The sequence below is a fragment of the Ruditapes philippinarum genome, unplaced genomic scaffold, assembly GCF_026571515.1.
Source record: "Ruditapes philippinarum isolate M1 unplaced genomic scaffold, ASM2657151v2 ctg2346_1_1_1_1, whole genome shotgun sequence".
Lineage (NCBI taxonomy): Eukaryota > Metazoa > Mollusca > Bivalvia > Venerida > Veneridae > Ruditapes > Ruditapes philippinarum.
In genome coordinates, this window is record NW_026859050.1 from 127,875 (window position 1) to 148,671 (window position 20,797).

A 20,797-nucleotide genomic window follows, 5' to 3' on the forward strand; every position below is an offset into this window, starting at 1 on the left:
ACTGTTAGTAATTAACCGTCGTTAAGACATAACTAGTGCTAGTCCGATCAAGATTTATGTGAATATGGCGTGGATTTTCTCGTAAAAGGTAACTAGTTTTGTAAATGAATTAACTTCATTTACTGATCTGATTTGTATTAAGTAAGACAGACATGCGAAGGCTTTTTATTTTATAAATATTTCACAATATAATCATTCAAATCGGTTTACGAATTCTCGAAAATAATATATTATTTAAGAAACATATCATGTTCAACAAAATTGTGCTTTAGCGTGCTTATTATAATAAAGATTAATAAAAATGTTTCATTTATAGTCGCACATAAAGCAGATTATGTTAGAAGACAAACAACAGTAACAACAACAACAACAACAAATATTTTTACTAATTTCAGATTACAAACATGATAAAGGTCCAAGTGGTAATAAACTTCCTACATACACAATTTTTAAATCTAATTTTGAAATAGAACATTATGTTAGAATTGTTTAGAATAGGTCTTAATTAAGAGGTGTCTTACAATGGTGTTGATAATTTACCTGATATTGACAAGTAGGGACACATGTTCTCGGATATAGACATTTCAATTATAAGTGTCAAATCCTGTTAAAATATCTTAAATTAAAAGAAAACTTGTTTTATATCATAAGTAACGATAAAACCGCTGTCTCATATATAATGGATTGTAGTAATTCTTTTTTGAACACTTTTGTCCTAGTATTTTACAGTATTCCACTGGTAAATTGTTTTTATGATAAAGCCAATGTTTAGTTCTTTCCAAATGTTTCCTTGTGTTTTGATCGGATAAAGCATTTTGCCGTAGTCATTTAACACCGCAATTGTAAACGCGTTTAATCTATGGGAAAACAAATATATTTAATATATTTATTTTTATCAAATATATGTGGAAAGTTATGTATATTGACGTTTCTGTTATATCAAAGAGAAAACAAGTATTGTGGTATTTCTGTTTTCTGTGATATCAGTGCACGTTGTATGGATAAAAATCCCTTATAAATCGTTTTAAGGTTGGCAATGTACTATATAAAATGATGTGCTTTATTTATTTAATTTTATACTGTGTATATAAATGTGACTATAGTAAAAAAATAAAATATATAAATAAAATGCTAAAGTATGACTCATTTTTTTTCCTGTCGGAATATTAGTACATGTATATAGATGAAGACATGTCTATTTTATTGAGCTAGAGACTCATTTTAAACAATATTTTAATACCATGAATTACTCACGTATTCGATATCATAGATCAGGATAATTCAAGTACAATGATAATAAAGATAATAGCCTTCGACCTTTGTGGTTAAGTCCTGCGTATCGAAACTCCGGACTATTGTTAAATAGCCGATGATCACCGCTAAGACCTGTATTGTTTTTTATATAATATGACGTCATATATATAACTATGACCATAATTGGCAGGAATTGTAAATTTATTTTTAATTATCACACATGAAATAAAAAAGGTTTATGTTTTATGTAAGTGGGTTTGGCATTTAGTTTTGGCAGCCGTAAAAAGTTGCCTCGTACATTCACTTCAGTGTTGTTATATTTTTCTGGTCCTTCGGGATCATTGATGCCAGCACTATTAAGTATTGAGAATTGAGTACCGCTCAAGCCGGTGCTAAGGGGGCGTGAGAGATGTTGCACCTATTCATTATCCCTCATGTACAGACTCAATCAAACCGAGTCTGCAATTCTTATGTAATTTTGTTGTGATTAATGCTTCCGAGGGATCACTTTGTTTCCAGATTTTTGGACCATAATTTAAATTCATGTAAAAAAATCGGATTGAAAAATGAATAAATAGCGGATTTGTGATTCATTACAAATTTCGAAAAGTAATGTAACTATTTTCTGTCTAGTAAATGTACCAAACCGATTTACATTTTTTTTTGTTTATAATCGTGAAATATGAGTATGTTCCCAAGCTGATTTCGGAAAGAAATAATGATAATGTGAATGAATGTTCTTTTATTTTCAATGCTTAACGGCTCCTATAAAAGTCAATATGAACAGTCTTCAGCTGTCATTATTTACAAAGGAAGACACATGTGAATTTACATATAAACCAATATGAACATGTGCGGAAGATTTGATGTCTTCCGTTTTGAATTTCCTATTTCATGTTTAAAAATATATATGAAATCACATGATGATAAAAGGTCTGTCACAGCATCTGTCAATAATTCAAAAAGAAAATGAATGTACCAATCGAAATTAACATTTTCAATAAGTAACAGATGGTAATTGTAAGTTGAAATCGCATGTTTATTCCTTCGAATTATGTTACAAAATTGACTGCTTTGTAAATGTAATAAATATACTATTTAATTTTATTTTCATACTAGGTCATTTTTGTTACTGAACAAGCAAGTACATTTTTAAAGATGTCATGCAAAATGTTGCATGGTTCTTTGTTACAATATAAAAACTTATATCCTCCTGTAACAAACCTGTAAAATGTTCATTTAGCGAGGTATTTTCTCGAGCAAGCGTATTTGTTTCTTGTTATGTTATAAGCTATATATATTATAGTTTCATACGTCTACAACGAAGTTTTTCTAACAAAGCATTGGTTGTTCAGTGTATCTATTAAGTAGTTTTACCCTACATTATATCCGACAGAAATGAAATAATGTCAGATAAAAAAAAATAACACAAACATGTCATGTGTGGCTATTGCATATTCATCCTAAAAATGACGAACACAACATCCAAAATTTATTTTATATATATTGCAGAAATACTGCGCTAAGTCTAATTAATTGGACTACCATTAAAGAACATTGGATGTTTGTTTATCAAACCTTGATGACGTGTAGATACTGCCGAAGTCCTCGGCATGTATTGACAAGATACAATAAATGAACTGCAATATTTATTGTTAGTTTTGTTTTATTGATTTTAGGTCAAACCGAGACTTTGTAAAGGTCATATGACGATTTGTAAGCTTTAGTAGTGGAGGAAGGCCTCAGGTGCTCCCGTGCATTATGATAACTAAGAAAATCAAATGAAGTTAGCTAGGCAGCCTAATATGAAACGAATGAGGAGGTTTTGTTTTATTATACAGGATAACAAAACTTCTTAGTAAGTTTATAATGTTTCATAGTTTTTTGATAACAAGGAAGGAAATTTGAAGATTATTTATAATTGTCATTAAAATTAGTACTATTTACAATAAATGAATGTTCAATAATGACATAGAAGATACTGTTCGCTTGTTCATAATTTTCTTATCTACTACTCACTTTTGCGTAGGAAACAAATGACGTCTTGCAAAACAAGGAAATTAAGCTGAAGTGAAATAGTAAATTATTAGTAGCTACAAGTTAAGTTGATATAAAACATAATCTATGTATTCATAGCCAATGATATTATTACAAATTAATTAATTAATCTATTATATCTGAATCATATTGACAGTTTTACGATTACATTTTGATTTTGTATTTATTTACTGTTAATATACTGATTTAGCTTTCAACATTTTCCTAGGAAAAGAGTTTTTCCGTTTTACTAACGTTTAAGATTTAAGTTTTAACTTACGTCTGATTTTTAAGGCGTTTACTAAACATTTGGGTACGTGGGCATTTCGTAAGTTTTGACGTAAAAAATCACCTAAAATTTGCTTTCGTAAAATCTACGTTAACAAGACTGACATCATATTTATGTGAATATAAAGAAGGAAAGCAAATTTAAGATACAGGCGTGACTGGTTGGATATTTTGACGATGAAAAAGGCTCTAGAAACGTACGAGTTCAGTAAGGAATTGCAAATATTGCTTCACGGGTTCATTTAGAATGAGATTTAGTCCCCCCCCCCCAAAAAAAAAAACAACAACAAAAAAAAACAACAACAAAAAAACATATGATATGGAAGCCATCCTATCACCTCAAAAAAGGCGAAAATGTTTTACAACCATATTTATTGGTACCTTCCACTAAGTCGTGGTTGACCTCGACCCAAAAAATATGTATTATTTATAAATCGTTATAAAGTATTTATATTATTTTTACTTTACGAACTTTGATGCTGAAAGTAGACCTATTAAATACAAGAGCTGTCGGTAGGACAGCAACGCTCGACTATTCTAAGTGCTTGATAGAAAAAGAGCCTTGATAATGTAAAATTTTAAAGTTTACAAAAGGGCAAATGTTTTCTTTAAATCCATGTTACTGTTTTAGGCCTTGGAGAGAGTCCTATTACGCTCCCAAAGAAGAGTATAAAATTTCAACTTGTTTCAAATCCAGATGTTAAAAGAATATGACAATAATCTGGGGTGGTATGAAAACTTGAACATTAATTCTTAGTCGAAAAAGAGGCACAATTCTGTCTAAATGCTTGATACAGTTACCTTTTCCTGTCTTCAGGTTGGGGTCATGATGGTGAACAAGTGTACAAAGTTTCAAACCCATATGTCAATGGACTTTGAAAATATTTAAGGTATTACAAAAACTTAAACATAAGTGGTTACGCCGACGCGGAGGCCAACGCCGACGCCGGCGCCGACCCTCGGGTGACTACAACAGCTCTACTTAGTCTTATCGAATAGACGAGCTAAAAATATAACTGACGTACTGAAACTCTGTTTATTACATTAATTTTGTTTGATCTCAAGTAAGTGAAGACGGAATGGGAGTACATAACTGTATATTTCGTATGTCTAGATTATTTTTTCACGGCTCATTTCTGACTCATTTATCATTTTGAATCCAATTAGTAAATAGTGGGTTCTCTGTGAAATAAATGATGCTATAATTTTATTTATATTAAAGTGTATGATATGTGATATGATACGCAGACCTGGTATCAATAATTAATGTATGCTACGTACTAAAAACGTTACAATGCCCGAAACAATCACGAAATTTGTTTTAAGATTGTACGAAAATTGTTAATTGGAATTAAGATGGACTAATAGCAAGATAAGAAACAATACAGTTTAAAGGCTTTGAAAATGTAACGAAATAATCGATGTGTGAATGAAGAATTCAGTTCAGTCGTTTCATCTGAAGAATTAAATAAATATAAATACACGTATCAATGTTTTTCTTACCCCCCCCCCCCTAAAAAAACACAAAAAAACAACAACAAAAAAAACAACATCATTCATCATATGAGAATAAAAAAAAAACACTTTTATATTACACATTTTGGGCGTTTGTATCTGTTAACAAAATTAGTTTATAGAAATGAGGATAGATATAATCGAAACTACCCAGGAATACGAATTACCCCCTCCACTCGCTCACTGTATATTATCATCTCCATGAAATAAATCAGCTAATTCATATCTTATTTCGTATCACTTTTCCATGATTACACTATCTGTTATTTATCTCTATCAATTTAAATAACAGCTGCGACACAGCAGCATGATATATTGAAATTCAAAATAAGAAATGGATAAAAATGTAATTTGTTACTGCGACGTCTTTGCTTGTTTTAAAGACTTTATTTTACTAGTCAAGTGTTAGAATATTTTAATATCAACATTTTTAGTTTTGATATATTTCAATAAAACCAACATTAAAAAAAAACAAGTTACATGTTGACGCCATGTGATGTAAACAGTCAATCAGCAATGAAAATCGTTCTCTATTACAGTTGAATATCCGAAGCACAAATCAATTTTTTCTCCATGCTCTTGGTATGTGCTCGTTGTTTAATGATTAAGTTGCATATTTTTGAGAAAAAGTAGAACATTATGCTTAAATTCACAAAGTAATGCCATGTCTGAAAATTCTTTAATGTTTGTCTGTTGCGACAAAGATTGAAACGTCTGGTTGAAGCAAAATAAATTGGAAAACAAGTAAAATTGAAATGATTGGTATACTTAAAATAAATTCAAGACAATATGTGCCTTTAAATATTGCATAATGTTCGAATGATTTTGAGGACGAACTGTTCTGCAGTGATCTCACCTTACAGGTCTTAGCGTAACCGGTGTACTTTCTTAAAGGTTGAGGGAGAACCGCTTCTCTGATAGTGGGCGTGGTTTAGGCTTTGTAACTTGTAATTTAAAAATTCGACAAGTGATATTAATCAAAGTTGTCTTCCGCCCCGTCATGCAAGCATAGTTACTGTACACCATATTAAATTTGGCGACCATTTAAAGCGGAGCCAAACTTCAACAGAGCCGGAGCAAATGAAATAAGTGATACTGCCTCAGTCGTTACCTCTCTCAACGGTTAAAATTTAGAACTGGCTCATTGGCACGTTATTTATTATGTAGATAAAATTAGATAATGATAAAAAGAATATGATTTTAAAACATGGAACTATCACTTCAGTTAAACGTTTATTCTAATCCCTTAAAGCTCTGTGACATGCTGTACATCAGAAAAGCTATTTTTTATTAGAAAATTTGAAAAAAAGTGTGATTTTGTTAAAACTATAAAAAATAGAGGAAATCAAGAATAAAATTTTCCCCATTGCTGTATGGAAAAATGCATATCTACTAGACGCCGCATGCAAGCGGCGTCTAACAACGTTATCTTGAAAAAAAACTGTAAATTTTTGTATATGTATTAAATACGAAATAAAATAAATGAAAATATACAAAAATCACGATACATTCCCGTGTAAATAAGGCTGCTTTTTTTCTTTCATTTACTGATCATATCATTAATAATATCTTAAATATACACAGAAAACTAACCTGTGAAATCATTTACATAGTACTGTATGTGAGCAAAGTATATTAAGCAACATAGTCTAGATTATGTGTTTAGTTCAGGTACGCCAATGACATATTTGATCTGATCCTTATTAACTGCTGCACAAACATATTTTAATTGCAACAAACTTGGGAAGTAGAAAATACAAAACACAAACAATAGAACAAAGTGAAATTTTATCATTATTGCTGAATAAAACAATGTCCAGAAGATCTTTTGGCGAAATAAGGTCGAAAATATTTTGTTAGTTTTGGATAACAATAACAATAGGCAGAAACAAGAATACGCTAATAACATTCACAACCGCCATCATCCTCACAAACAAAGAATAGACTGTAAAAAACAGATAATAGTGTGCATTATGTGCGACGTCCAGTCCTTTTGCACACAGGCCACAAAATAGGCGCAGCTTATTGAAATGCTTTATCTATGTGCAAGCATGTTTTGAATGTTGTTTAGTTTGAATTATTCTCTTCCGAAAAGTTTATTAACAAGAACATTTAAATAGAGACGGAATATATCATGCCATATGTTTGTTATCTGTCTGCGACAATCAAACACAAACAAAGGAAATTTAACGATTTCACTTCAATTTACTTACATATGTTGACTAAATAAACATGCTAAATAATCAATCACGTTATCACAAACGTTTCAATACAATCTGCTACAAAGATGTACATGTCAGTCAGCGCATACTTAGACAATTAGATGGTTGAGAATTTAAATTATTTAAATAAATTAGAATATGTACAATATTATATCATGGGTGATAAAATAGAAAATAGATGTTTCCAGGTCTTTCAAATAGAATGGTCTGGAAACGCGCCATGTAAACCCTTCTCGCTATAATTAAACACGTCTCGATGTAACTCGGTATAATTTGTTGCATATGGGGGGTTGCGTTCATTGAACGCCGCCTTTGATCTTGTGTATCATACTTGTTATACGAAAATTATGTAAGTGTTCAAGACAAGGGCGAAAATTAATTACAAGAGCAGAAAAGAAAAATCTTACGAATGATGTTCCTTAAAAATTTTTAAACTTGTGAAAAAAGGATAATTATTTCGGAAAATAATGTTTTTAAAGCCATATCTGTTGAAAGGCATATTGCTTGTTCAGAATATTCTATGAAAGACCCTGATATATCGTTAAGTAATAAATGTTATGAATACATGACTGTGTATTTACCATTAGTGAGTAACATAAGGGATCTTCAATGCTTTTTGTTTTATACTATATGTTCATTGACTGGACTTGGCAATGGAATATCTATATTAGCGCTATATAATTCAATGATTTCCCAGGAAATTAGCTTTCCTTCTTCAATAACTATCGGATATTGCTTATTAAGTTCATCCAACACATTTGATATAAACACTTTAACTTCTTGCATTTACAATGCATCGACCACCATATTTCAAATTACAGTGCACGTTGATAAGAAAGAAGATAAATAGAACATGCAGAATGTATATGTTAGGTTAGGGTTAGCAACTATATAAATCAGATGATATGCATTAGTAAATTACTATCACTTTTCATATCACGGTTTCATATATTTTCTTTACTTCAAAATAACGATCTAGAAATGATTTACATATTAATTAAAAATATCTAAATAACGTCAAATGCTTTATTCTCATATTGTGTTACCTTGCACAAAACTGTATTTGAATTGACAAATAATTTAAAAGTATATTTACTTTCATTATGATAATTAATCCCTTTTTAGCACAGAATAGAACTTATTTTTTTCTTATTTGTATATATCAAGGCATATGATCAATGGTAGGATACTACGTCATCGCGCACCTGCTGAATGCTCCCACTTGGACCATATTTTCGTCGACTCGAAGGTAAAATACAATTTTATTATAAGAAAACGTAAGAGTTTCAAAAAATCATGTAGCGCACCAAAGAATGGCTATAGTACTTGAGATAATTGTAAAAAAAGTTTATAGATTCATTGCCTGGTTAAGGCCTGAAAACGGGATAAGTGTTTTTCTCTGAATGCTCCCACTCGAACTTTTCCCGAAACATATATGAAATAAGGTTGTAAACCTTCTTGAAATATTTTTTAACGTACCGGAATATAAACCGAGCCATGTTTACACATTTTTAGAGATTAGTTTCAAATATTTCTATTCAAAAGTCAGTTTTTTAAAGTTGTTTTTATAAAAATGGAAAATGCTCCCACTCGGACTCGATTTCAGAGATGCTCCCACTCGGACCCAAATATATATATTTTGAAAGCACATTACTGTGTTAAGCTTTTATGGATTATTCTAACAATTTTTACACCATTTTGTCCATAACTACTGTGACATTTACTTTTTCCTCTTTTTACCAAGATCACTTCTCTGATTCTGAAGAATGTCGTCGTTGGACAGGAACAAGGTGCCATGGGAAAGTTTCAACTGACAGGATCAGTTTACAAAAAGGTGCACTTGGCTTATGTTGGATCCGAAGAGATGATTCAAAATTATTTCCAACAACGAAGCTAGGACTATAAGACTTAAAATGGACAGTTTGAATCTCAAGAATAAAGTTTTGTTTAGATGTTAAAAAATGGTGGCGTTTTATAAAGAAGTCATTATACATTGTTTAGTACCATACTGGATTAAGATTCTGTTGGACTCGGACACATATAAGTGGACTGTATTTATTCAATAATTGCTGATTTTTATATCTTGTTAATAATTTAAAACCCAATGATTTGCGTGTTTGCTAAACTTGTGATTTAGATTTTAAAACAATATGGTACAACAATCGTACGTTAATGAACATAAAGAAGTCAATATCTATCGGTTGATTTGAATAGTTTATTTAAGAACAACATGTAAATCATATTTTTCATGAACTGGTTAAAAAGTCAATGTACGTACTGCAATACCTTGGCACATAAAGCATGCATCACAATTATTGACAACTTTGACAATTTTAAGTATGAAAGTTATCATTTGTACGTATTTTTACCTAAAGTAACAAAATAAATAAATAAGAAAACAAAGATTACAGTTATTCCTTTATCACAGTCTTTACCATATCTTGGTAATTAAAGACCCTATAAGTTATATTTCAGGTTGTTACCAATTGAAATTTTACAAATATGTATATAATCATGCTACTAAAACAATTTTCAAACATTAAGGAATATGTAAAATACGTACTGCAAATGCTTGTCCACATTATATGTAATCATTAAAATATACATAATAGCATTCATTTCTTGTTGAAGAATTCAACTTACACTTAATAGAAAATATATTTCTAATTACCTCCCTTTATGAAATGTAAATTCCGTATTATCTTTACAAATAATGCTTTTTGGAACATACAATATTGATAAATCTTCATTTGAGCATTATATTCATGATATAAAATCATAGAAAATTGATTTCAGGATATTTAAAATGATGTTAAAGTAATAACAATCATACAAGAAGGAATCACAGATAGTAAAATCCCCCCCGACAGAAAAGGAGGTAATACATTTCATTTACAAACATGTAAAATCCAAGTAATGACACTCGTGAAAATTAATGAAAAGTTATAGCCTAGACATAATAAATCATGACGAAAATAAGACTCCCAAGAAAAAAAAACACAAAGAAAACAAGAACAAAGTAGCATTAAGTGAACACTTATGATCCTTATGCTCTGCTATTAACTTCTATTAAACATGTCATGTTCAATATGAAAGTTCAAGTTTATATCTCAAATACCTTTAGAGGTATGGTCCTTGCAAACTAATCATAGTGAAAACAAAGAGCAATTACTCCAAAACTGGAGAGTTGTCATTCTTGTTTGCGTTAAATCTATCCTCCAGTGAAGATTCAGATAAATTGATCTTTTATGACACATTGTCCAAAAATTAACGCAAAAACAGAACAAAAGACAATTATTTCAAAGAGCTATTATTCTTGTGTTTTCTAGAGTATTCTTCCTCACTGAGATATATCCACAGTTGGTATCTAAAATATTTGCTCCAGTTATGCCGTGCCAAGATGTCCTGCCATGTGCTTCCTTAGGTCGCATTTGTCGCTTATACCTTTTCCCATACCGATCACAAACACAAATACTTTCTGCAAAACAAAACGTTATTATATTTTTAAGATGTATAATCAATTTGTTTCTTATTTCAGCGACTCTATTAAACGAGAAACTGTTTCAACACAACCTTTTTTTCTTATTTTTAGGCCGATAACTGATCCTCTAAGAAAACATATCTATGAGGCTGTTATGAAAAAAACATGTCACAACTTTAGTGATCTAAATATTAGTATCGTATTTTAAAAATGCTGTTCCATTGAATTCTAATTGATTATATGAATACATGAACTTGAATATAAAGATATTTTGAAAAATAATAATCTCTTAACACAGCAATATGCTTTCAAAATTTGTAAAATATTTAGGTCCGAGTGGGAGCATCTCTGAAGTTGAGTCCGAGTGGGAGCATTTTCCATTTTTATAAAATGGATTAAGAAAATCTAACTTCTGAATATAAATATTTGAAACTTATCTAGAATAACGGGTAAACATGACTCGGTTTATGTTCCGGTAAGTTAAAAATAATTTTCAAGAAGGTTTATAACCTTATTTCATATATGTTTCGGGAAAAGTCCGAGTGGAAGCATTCAGAGAAAAACACTTCTCCCGTTTTCAGGCCTAAACCAGGCAATGAATCTATAAACTTTTTTTACAATTATCTCAAGTACTATAGCCATTCTTTGGTGCGCTACATGATTTGTTGAAACTCTTACGTTTTATTATTATAAAATTGTATATTACCTTCGAGTCGACGAAAAAATGGCCCAAGTGGGAGCATTCAGCAGGTGCGCGATGACGTAGTATCCTACCATTGATGATAATGATATTAAAAGCACGTGCATATTTCTAGAATGTTTATGCTGAAGTGTCGTCTTTTAATTAATAAATGACATTAAAGGTTGTTCTTAATTGGGATGTTATAATATTTGTATATAGAAATACTTGCATACATCTAATATAAACTTCTTGCACTTGAAAGATTTATCTGAACATGATAAAAAATGCCAATAGTTTAAATTATAAAAACGTAATTCCTACACATTTGTGATAATTGATTAGGTTCACAAAAAGTTCAGCGGCTGCTTTTAGACTTTGTGTACCGGGAATGTCCAAAACTATGATGTATCAATTTACTGTGATATAAACGGATTGTTAACCCTGCAGTATGTCTATCAGTTTGTAATTATATATCTTAACCAATTTACATGGTTTAGCATGATGCTTCGACATCGGTAGTTAATAAATTACAAGTAACCTCAGGTACTGTGATAGAAATGAATTGGAAACTCAATTTTAAAATATCTGTTATTTATTATATACTTATAAATGAAATATTGAGAAATATTGATGAAATAAAATGCGTATTTTCATTTTCCGTATTTTCACTGTAAAAATTTATTTTTCACTGCAGTGAAACATATTTTCCGTATTTTCACTGGTGTCTTGCCGGACTACTTTCTTTTAAATTCTACCAGTACACAAAATTTAAGGGAAAGTTTTTCAAATTTTATCGCAAAAAAGAGAAAAATGTACATAATAAACAGAAAATTCAAGTTTTTTCTATAAATACATGATTTATTTTCATCTTGTGGCATGAAAATTACCATATTTCATTCGTGGCTACCGCCACTCATGAAATATTTATTTTCATACCACTCGATGAAAATAAATCATGTATTTATAGAAAAAACTTGAATATCCTCTATATCTATACAGGAAAATATGAATAGTTTAATATGCTTAAACAAGGAAGATAAAGATAATATAGTGAAAATAATCATCACCAGTTGGGATTGAATCTGCATATTTTCCGCATTAATGCTTTGTGTAATTCAAATCTTATTCATAAACGTCAAAATGAAGAAACCGATAATAGGTAGGATAGTAAAATACGTATTCAACATTTCAAGTAAGAAGAAACTGTTACAAAGCAAATTTGTATTTCAGCAATAGAACATCTTATAAAAGGCGTTTTTTAAAAATTAATTTAAAGGCCATCTTTAAATTAAAATTATTTTAATCAAAATGCTCACAATATACACCATCGCAATTGATGCTTCTGTAAAAAAATAAAAGTTGAAAAAAAAAATCTGGAAACAAAGTGATCCCTCGGCAGTATTAATCAGAACAAAATTACAAGAGAATTGCAGACTCGGTTTGATTGAGTCTGTACATAAGGGATAATGAATACGTGCAACATCCCTCACGCCCCCTCGCACCGGCTTGAGCGGTACTCAGTTCTCAACAAACTTGATTTCGTCGCATTATAATGATATTTGTTTATTTATTTTAACTGCAATTACTTTTCTAGAAATTCTGGCATTTAAAATATTGTTTGGTATCATTTAATAAAGATATCTCCTGAAAACTATAATAAAATATCAATCACAAATAGCTTTCGAAGTGCAACCGTTGACAGGGGAAATTTAAAATACAAATTGAAATTTAATTAGAATTACCATTGTCAATCTTTTGTTAAATGCTTTGTAGTACAATATTCACTCATCGTTTTCACGGAAAGTAAAATGTCCTTTTTATTTACATGCGAGGATATAAAATTTAATAATTTTCTGTAGAAAACAAAACATATGTGTAAATTTGTTTATTTGCAAATGAAAATAACAGTACAATACATGCATTTACAAATTGGACAAATCAAGTTAGGTATCAGGTTTGTTAAGAGCGGATAATTCATCGAGTTTTACTCCCGTGCCGTATGTGTCCTTCATTGTTGTTAAAGTAGTCAGCTCTCTGTCAGTGTTCGAAACATCCACGTATAAATTTCTACATAAACAATTCTTAGCCATTTTTAAAAGTAATGTTCTAAATTTTTTCCCAACAGCTGTGTAGATGAGAAAATTTAAAGACGAATTTAACACAAATAATGTGTTACTTACACATGTCCATTTCATTAAGAACACTGTATCTAGAAAATGGAACTGTGCCACTAATCCAGGAGTTTGACAAATAATGAACACCACTACAATTATAACAAGTACTATACTCATATTAAATTCTGTGTTTTCTTTTGTGTTCGTCAAACATCTTCTTTGACGCATGCGCATCAATTCAAGAATAAGTAAAACATTTAAGATTCCTAGAATAAGAAGGGGTATTACATATATAATAATTGTATACAGCCATCCACTATAAATTATTGTATAAAAATATGATTGACCAAAATCTGTTGTTATAATCATAAAACAATTATCTCCACATACAGTATATCCCGTGGCAAAACATCTTGGAATGTTATAAGCGGTCGAAAAAACAGTTGTTACGCCAATAATGATATATGCGTTACGTTTGTTACATATATTTATAGATTTAAATGGAAAACAGATTGCTATGTAACGTTCAACTGACACTGCTACAGTTGCCCAAACATTTAATGTTTGTAGAGCCATCACAAAGTAGTTTGTAGGAGTGAAGATATGCGGGTAAATGACGTGATTAAACAACCATTCATGTTGATTGAGTTGAGTTATAGAGATCACAGAAACTCCCATTATTGCACCAATTATAATTCCAGTATCTGTGATGACTAACGTACGCAAGAAATATACCGTCGTAGATCGCATTTCTCGTCGGAATAAAATGATTCCAGTAAGTATGTTCCCTACAAGACCAATGACTCCGATAATTGGTATAATAACTCCCCAGAAAATAAACATTAACTGTAACATGCCGTCCATTTCATTATCTTGAATCTGATCCTCCCCATAAGTCAGATTTACTTTTAAGTTTAACTCTTTCACCTGCATTGTTATTTGAAGGAAACTGTCTTCCCTATCAGCTGCAGTTTTATCCTGTTCATGTGACATGTTTATGTTCTCTCTCTTTCTTTACATGATAAAGCTCTTTCTATCTGTTTTGCGACCTTACGTTTACTGCTTGTAACCTGAAAATATGAAAACATAATTTGTATATGCTTAATTTTTACTTATTGCTCACATTCATGAGATATATAACATTTATGAGTAATAAGTCCAATGTCAAAACTGTTGAAGTGGATATATTTATGTGATACATTTGATGTCTAGAAATCATCTCTTCACTAGAAACAAAATGATCGTTACATGCATATGATTGTTACATATAATTAGCTTAATTTATGGTAGTGACAGTGTAAAATCAACAACAATTTTTGGATTTGATCATTTACGTAGTTAGTTCGTCGGTTCTTGTTTAGTGCCTCTCTGACTAGAGAACATTTCTTGTTGTCTTATGGGACAAGACTGCGTACCATTTACACCGCTATCACATTTCACAAAACAAACAACAACAACAATAACAACAACGAAAAAGGGGGGGGGGTAAATAATGAACTTTTAAGGTATATATCTGAGTCCCTATAAAAGCTGTAAAATACATCAAAACACAGCATTTGCATACATTTACAAATTTGACGGTGCACCAACCAAACATAAACGTGTCTTATAATTTGTTTCTATGATTGTTCTCATTTTGTTTGTTTCTATTTTCTCGACGGGAGGGGTGAGGTGGTGTTAGCGTTTTACGTCGCACTAGCACATTATAGATCATTTGGCGACTTTCCAGCTTGTTGAGGAATCCCTCGTGCGCCCTAAGCACGGACGTGCGCCTAAGGTCTCACCTCGATACGGAATTAAACCCAACCCGTTCTAGAAAGTAGTTATTTTGAATTTTGAAGCGGCCCAATTTAAGTCATCTTTAGTTTGATGGGTCATAATTAAAGTGTATTTATCGCATCTTGTTGTTTTTATATGTAATATGATGACTTTGAAAGTTGTTTTTAGCGTATTTACCGGCCGAGACCCTTTGTAGAACCACCGACATTTCGTAAACTAGCTGGCTAGCTTTCTCACATGAAAGAATCTAAAGACCTTGTCGGAATTCTCATCCACCGCGGTAAGGGGCAAGTGGTTAACGATCTTAACCACTAGGCAAATGACGCTCCTTTTAAATCTATTTTCATCATATAAAATCAATTTTCAGCATATGCTAAAAAGTTCATACATGTACAAAACAAGACATGATTGTAACGCACGGCATGTTAGACTGCTGAATAAATATTAAAAATTCTGAAATAAGCATTTTTGCTTTCACGAAAAGCAAATTCACTTTCTTATTGCATGCAAAACCATCATTTTATCATTCCTTATGTTTGCTTTGTGTGACATGTTCTATTCAAACCTTAATGAACGCATGAAATTCAACAATCAACAGCCAAACATAAGGCAGAAATCTTCAATAAATTTTTATATTTCGTTATGAGACTATTAGAGAAATATATAATGTGTACAACAACAACAACAACAACAAAAACAATAACAATAATAATAATTATAATAATGCCTCTACAAAATAAATTACCGTTGTCTTAATTTGCGATAGAAGGAGCATCGAAACACGAGACTATCTGATTTGTACGAGGTGGGACGTAGCCCCCGAGTATAAATCTGATTGCCGAGCGTTTTGATGTTCTTTATCTTTTGTATCATAGTCAAACAGAAAAACACGTTCCCTGTTTTCACAATATGAAACGCCAGAAAAAAGTAACCAATTAATGAGCATCTCGAATATGAACTTTCGTCTCGCTTTCCCTTCTCTGCCGCTCACAATACAAGAACCCAGCAAAACTGTGCCCAAACAATGGCATGCTCTTGATGTGCGGAACTTATACCTACCTGTACTACTGTTAACGCACTGTACATGTATATGTATACGATTTATCTCTGACAAATTTCTAACAGAAAGGTCCCCAAACTATGATACAAATATACTTAAACCTCAAATAACACGAGTACTGTAGCCACTTTCATTACTACATAGTAAAAGAGCATTTTGATTAAACGAGAGACTACCGTAAATTTTAAGTTTTTTTATAGAGTAATTAGTTACCAAACATGTTTCAAGATTCAATTGTATGGAAAGCTATGCAAAAAATTAAATAATATTTTTTTTGTGAGATGAACATGTGTATCTACAAGTATCAATATCTTGTGATACTGTTGATGACTTCTACACATCTCAAACAATATAGAACTAATTTATCTCATGAATCAATTACCCTTAAAATTATTCTCAAATTTAAACAAACTATCAATACTTTTGTCCAAATATTTAATTCAACACACCAATCTGTCAGTTTCAATGTCTTATACAAAAGCACAATATACAATCATGTATTTATAAGATACCTGTATTACATTATATGAAAGTTTTACCATTGATTCTCTTATTTTACAGGATTCAATTTTCTGTTGACTTTGCTTAATAAATTAACAGGCAAACACATTGATGATATCATATCTCATGACATTTAGGGAAAACCGTTTAATATAAAGCCGAGCTGAGTTAATTGATATGCATATTGTTTATTGTTGCATTAGTGATAAGTATATACTTCCCATTATTGATAAACTTTGAATTTCCCAAGTGCGACTTTAACCTATGTCTATAAGCACATGATCTTAAAACAAACAGTTCATTTGTTATACAGTATCAACCCGAAAATATTCCTATACTGATTAAACTGCCTAGAACACCCTTTAACTTTGACTTCATTTTACACAAAGGGTAAACAAAAAATGTGATAAATTATTGAATAACATTCTAATGCATACTATGTGAAATGATGGTCAACTCTTTCACATGCCAGATTTCGAAGACCGCTACTCAAAGTTCTGCAAGAATGTCCTTCCTACCTAAGCGAATGAAACATTTCTTAACTTGCCAATGGTTGGAATAATTTGAATTAAAACAACTACACAGAAATGCAATACGGTGGCGAAAATTGAACCCTCAATATGACATATACGTGATTTTTCATTAAAAAGCGGCGAATGGTCTCCATGTTTAATTGTTTTATTTAAATGAAGTGTCATTTGCAGTAGTTTTTATAAAACAAAGAAAGAAACAAAGAAACAAAACAGACAGACATACAAATAACAAAAACAGAAAAAAAAACTTTTTGCAAAACAAAGTCATCATAAAAATGGTTCTGATTCCTTTAAATCATCTACTCTATATGATATTAGATTTGTTTGTTTGTTTGTTTGAACAAAACTTCTGTTAATACAATTATAATTTTCTCAATGTCCGATGAACAAAGCAGTTCATCTGAACGTTTATTTATATCTTTTCTTTCCATATAATTGGCTGGTTTTTAGTTTAGACTTCACCTGACCAAGCTTTCAAAACAAGATAAGCACAGTTCATATGAGAGTCAAACGCCAAGATCTGCCATTCCATCCTGCAATAACATAATTAAATAGTATCTGTACATTTGCAGCACCTGTATCTTTAACCATTAATTAATTACTTACTATTTAATACATAAAACAACCCTAATGACTAACCTGCAAATGCATCCGTTAACATTTGTTTTATTTCCAAATGCAAAGGTAAAACATTTGTTCAATATAAAATACAAAAATAAACTTATCATATTCTATTTATTTCGTTATATTTATTTTATTGTTTGTGTCAAACGATTTTTCTTTTAAATTTTGTTATAGTCTTTAAGCATTTATTTATACTAGCAATAATTAGATTTATATGGAACGATATCCTTGCCGTGTGTAATCAAGGACTGCCAGCTGGTGCTCACATATATTTCAATTTATACCACTACAGTTAGAGACAAGGAGCTGGGAATGTCAATATTTAATTATCTACTATACCTCATATTACTAAGCATGAAGTTGTCTATTATATCAATCTATTTTGGGTATTTTTTCTTTAAGTACCAGTCGCTTCGTAAAACCAATAGAAGTGATGCCAATAATACGTCTAGTAAAACTAGATAATAGATTATCTTAAATTAAGCTTGCGCTTACCATTGATTTCTCAAAGAAGCTATCAGTCCTAATAACCAAACTGTTTACCAATGCAGATCAATTTCATACAAAAGGTTGCAGAAAAAAGTCTAAAGGTCACAGAACTACGTTTTTTACAGACTCAGGAGGTTTTTATCAGTTCAGTAAAACTAAGTCCTGGCAAAGGTAGGGGCAAATTATATTTAGGTATCAATAGTAAAATCATTTTTAATTTCCAGTCAATAAGACAACATAAGGCGATATCTAAGACTTTAATATGTGCTTGCATTTCATAGACTTGTTCAATTGAAATGCAAAATGAAATAAAATCAAAATGTTACCGTTACATAATTTTAATAAAAGGGATTTTTCCGAAGATTTGAACATGTGATATTTATAATTAGCTGTAAATAACACAAATATCACACTGCTATAATCCTATAATTAAAATAGTAATATCTTATTTAATACATTCTTTTAATAATAATTCTGAATATCAATAACAAATAAACTATTGTTGTGTTTGTTTGAAGATTACCAGACGCGAACATTTTTTATGAATATATCATACCCGTAAATTAAACTGATTGCAACAATATAAAATCATGTTTATTATTTGGTCTAAAATATGAAATATAACATACCTTAAGATATATTCACAAAAATTTGCATTACTTTAATATAATATATATATATCCAAGCGACATAAATTGTGATATTTGTATCCGTAAATAAAACTTGTTTACAATAATGCGGATGTTTCCCACAGAGAAAGTTGAAAATTGGAAACATAATATAGCATTCCGCTGTATAAATATAATCTCTATGCACTCAACCAACACGACCGTATCACATTTCCTATTACTCTACTATCAATACAAATATTTAGCGTTTATAACTTTAACTTTTTTAAGACACCTGTAACATAAATAAATGTTGTGTTTTACGAAATAAAATAAATCTAAATAATAAATATAAGCTAAATTTACATTTATTCTTAATATTTAGAATGATCATAGAGCTCAGACTAAAGACCATCTTATTTTATTTCTCTACAGCCCGTAAAAAGCTCATTAAATTTTAAAGCAACAATAGGCAAGTGCATAAAAACGCAACAATTATATCGTAAGGACATTTATTAAGGCAGTGTTGACCTATCTTTCAGTACATATCTCCCTTTCCTTTAAACATACTACTAGAACCGCTGTTCAATATAAACATAATAAATGTACTAATCTGACTTTCTATCCCACTCAAGCATAACGACACTTTACACTTATACACGAACTACCGTATACGTTGAAAATATTTTGACTCGCAAAACCCCAACTACTTAGAAAGTATCATATTTATTATTCACTAATTTTCTTAATTTTGATTTAATATTTCTTTCCATCTTTAACTTTTCGTCACTTCTCACACTCCACATAACGCAGCGCTTGCAACATTAAGTGATCTCATAGATTTACTAACGAACTATTGTGACATTTAAAAATAATATGATATTTAAAAATGAATAGTTCAGTAACTAAAATGTATAGTATGTATAACTTCAAAGTCGATATACACGTTGAAACCTTCCCAATAGCATGCAGAATATTTTGAACAAACGGTGTATTTTTCCTACATGACGAAATCAGTTGCATAGATATACATTAAAATATAGCTTCTCTTGGCTGAATCTAAGTGTTTCACATGTTCTCTGTGTTATAATAATATATTCATGTTATCATAGCTTTCTGACTGAATATTGCTTTTGGAATGAGTGCGTATTCAAAAGGAAAACCCCAGAGATTCAATGTTTTAAGATTGACATTTTCAGAACTTGTACAAATAAAATGCTCATCATTATAATAAATTTCCCATGTTACAGACAAAAACTTTACATCTGTCAGTATACCAAAAATATATTTTGTTATAGTCTAAATCGACATCATTAAATCATATCAATCCATTGTACAAATTATTACAATAGAAGAAAGTGAACCTTATAAATTTTCAAAATTAATAATACTTGACGCTAAGATCAAATATTGCATGCCTATGCATAACAAAACAGAGCAGAGCAGTAAAGCGTGGAAAACTGGCTTGTTTTGTTTCGTTTAGTTACAAACAAGAATGACCTTGCATATTTAAGCAATACGACTCTCCGTAGGTAAGTTTAAGTGGCACCCGTGCATAGAATAAGGGAAATATGTTATCGCTTAAAAACGTATGATTATGTTAGTTCGTA

The 20,797-nt window shown here is 30.6% G+C and overlaps 1 protein-coding gene across 1 annotated transcript; it reads right to left on the minus strand.

Annotated features, from left to right (window-relative positions):
- Window positions 1-13,349: 13,349 nt before the first annotated feature.
- On the minus strand, window positions 13,350-19,343 carry LOC132755009 (FMRFamide receptor-like). The gene is made up of 2 exons (XM_060745789.1): window positions 19,209-19,343; window positions 13,350-14,663 (listed from the first exon to the last, which is right to left on the minus strand). Exon 2 carries the CDS (start codon window positions 14,584-14,586, stop codon window positions 13,423-13,425), a length of 1,164 nt encoding a protein of 387 aa, XP_060601772.1. The 5' UTR covers window positions 14,587-14,663; window positions 19,209-19,343; the 3' UTR covers window positions 13,350-13,422.
- Window positions 19,344-20,797: the final 1,454 nt, after the last annotated feature.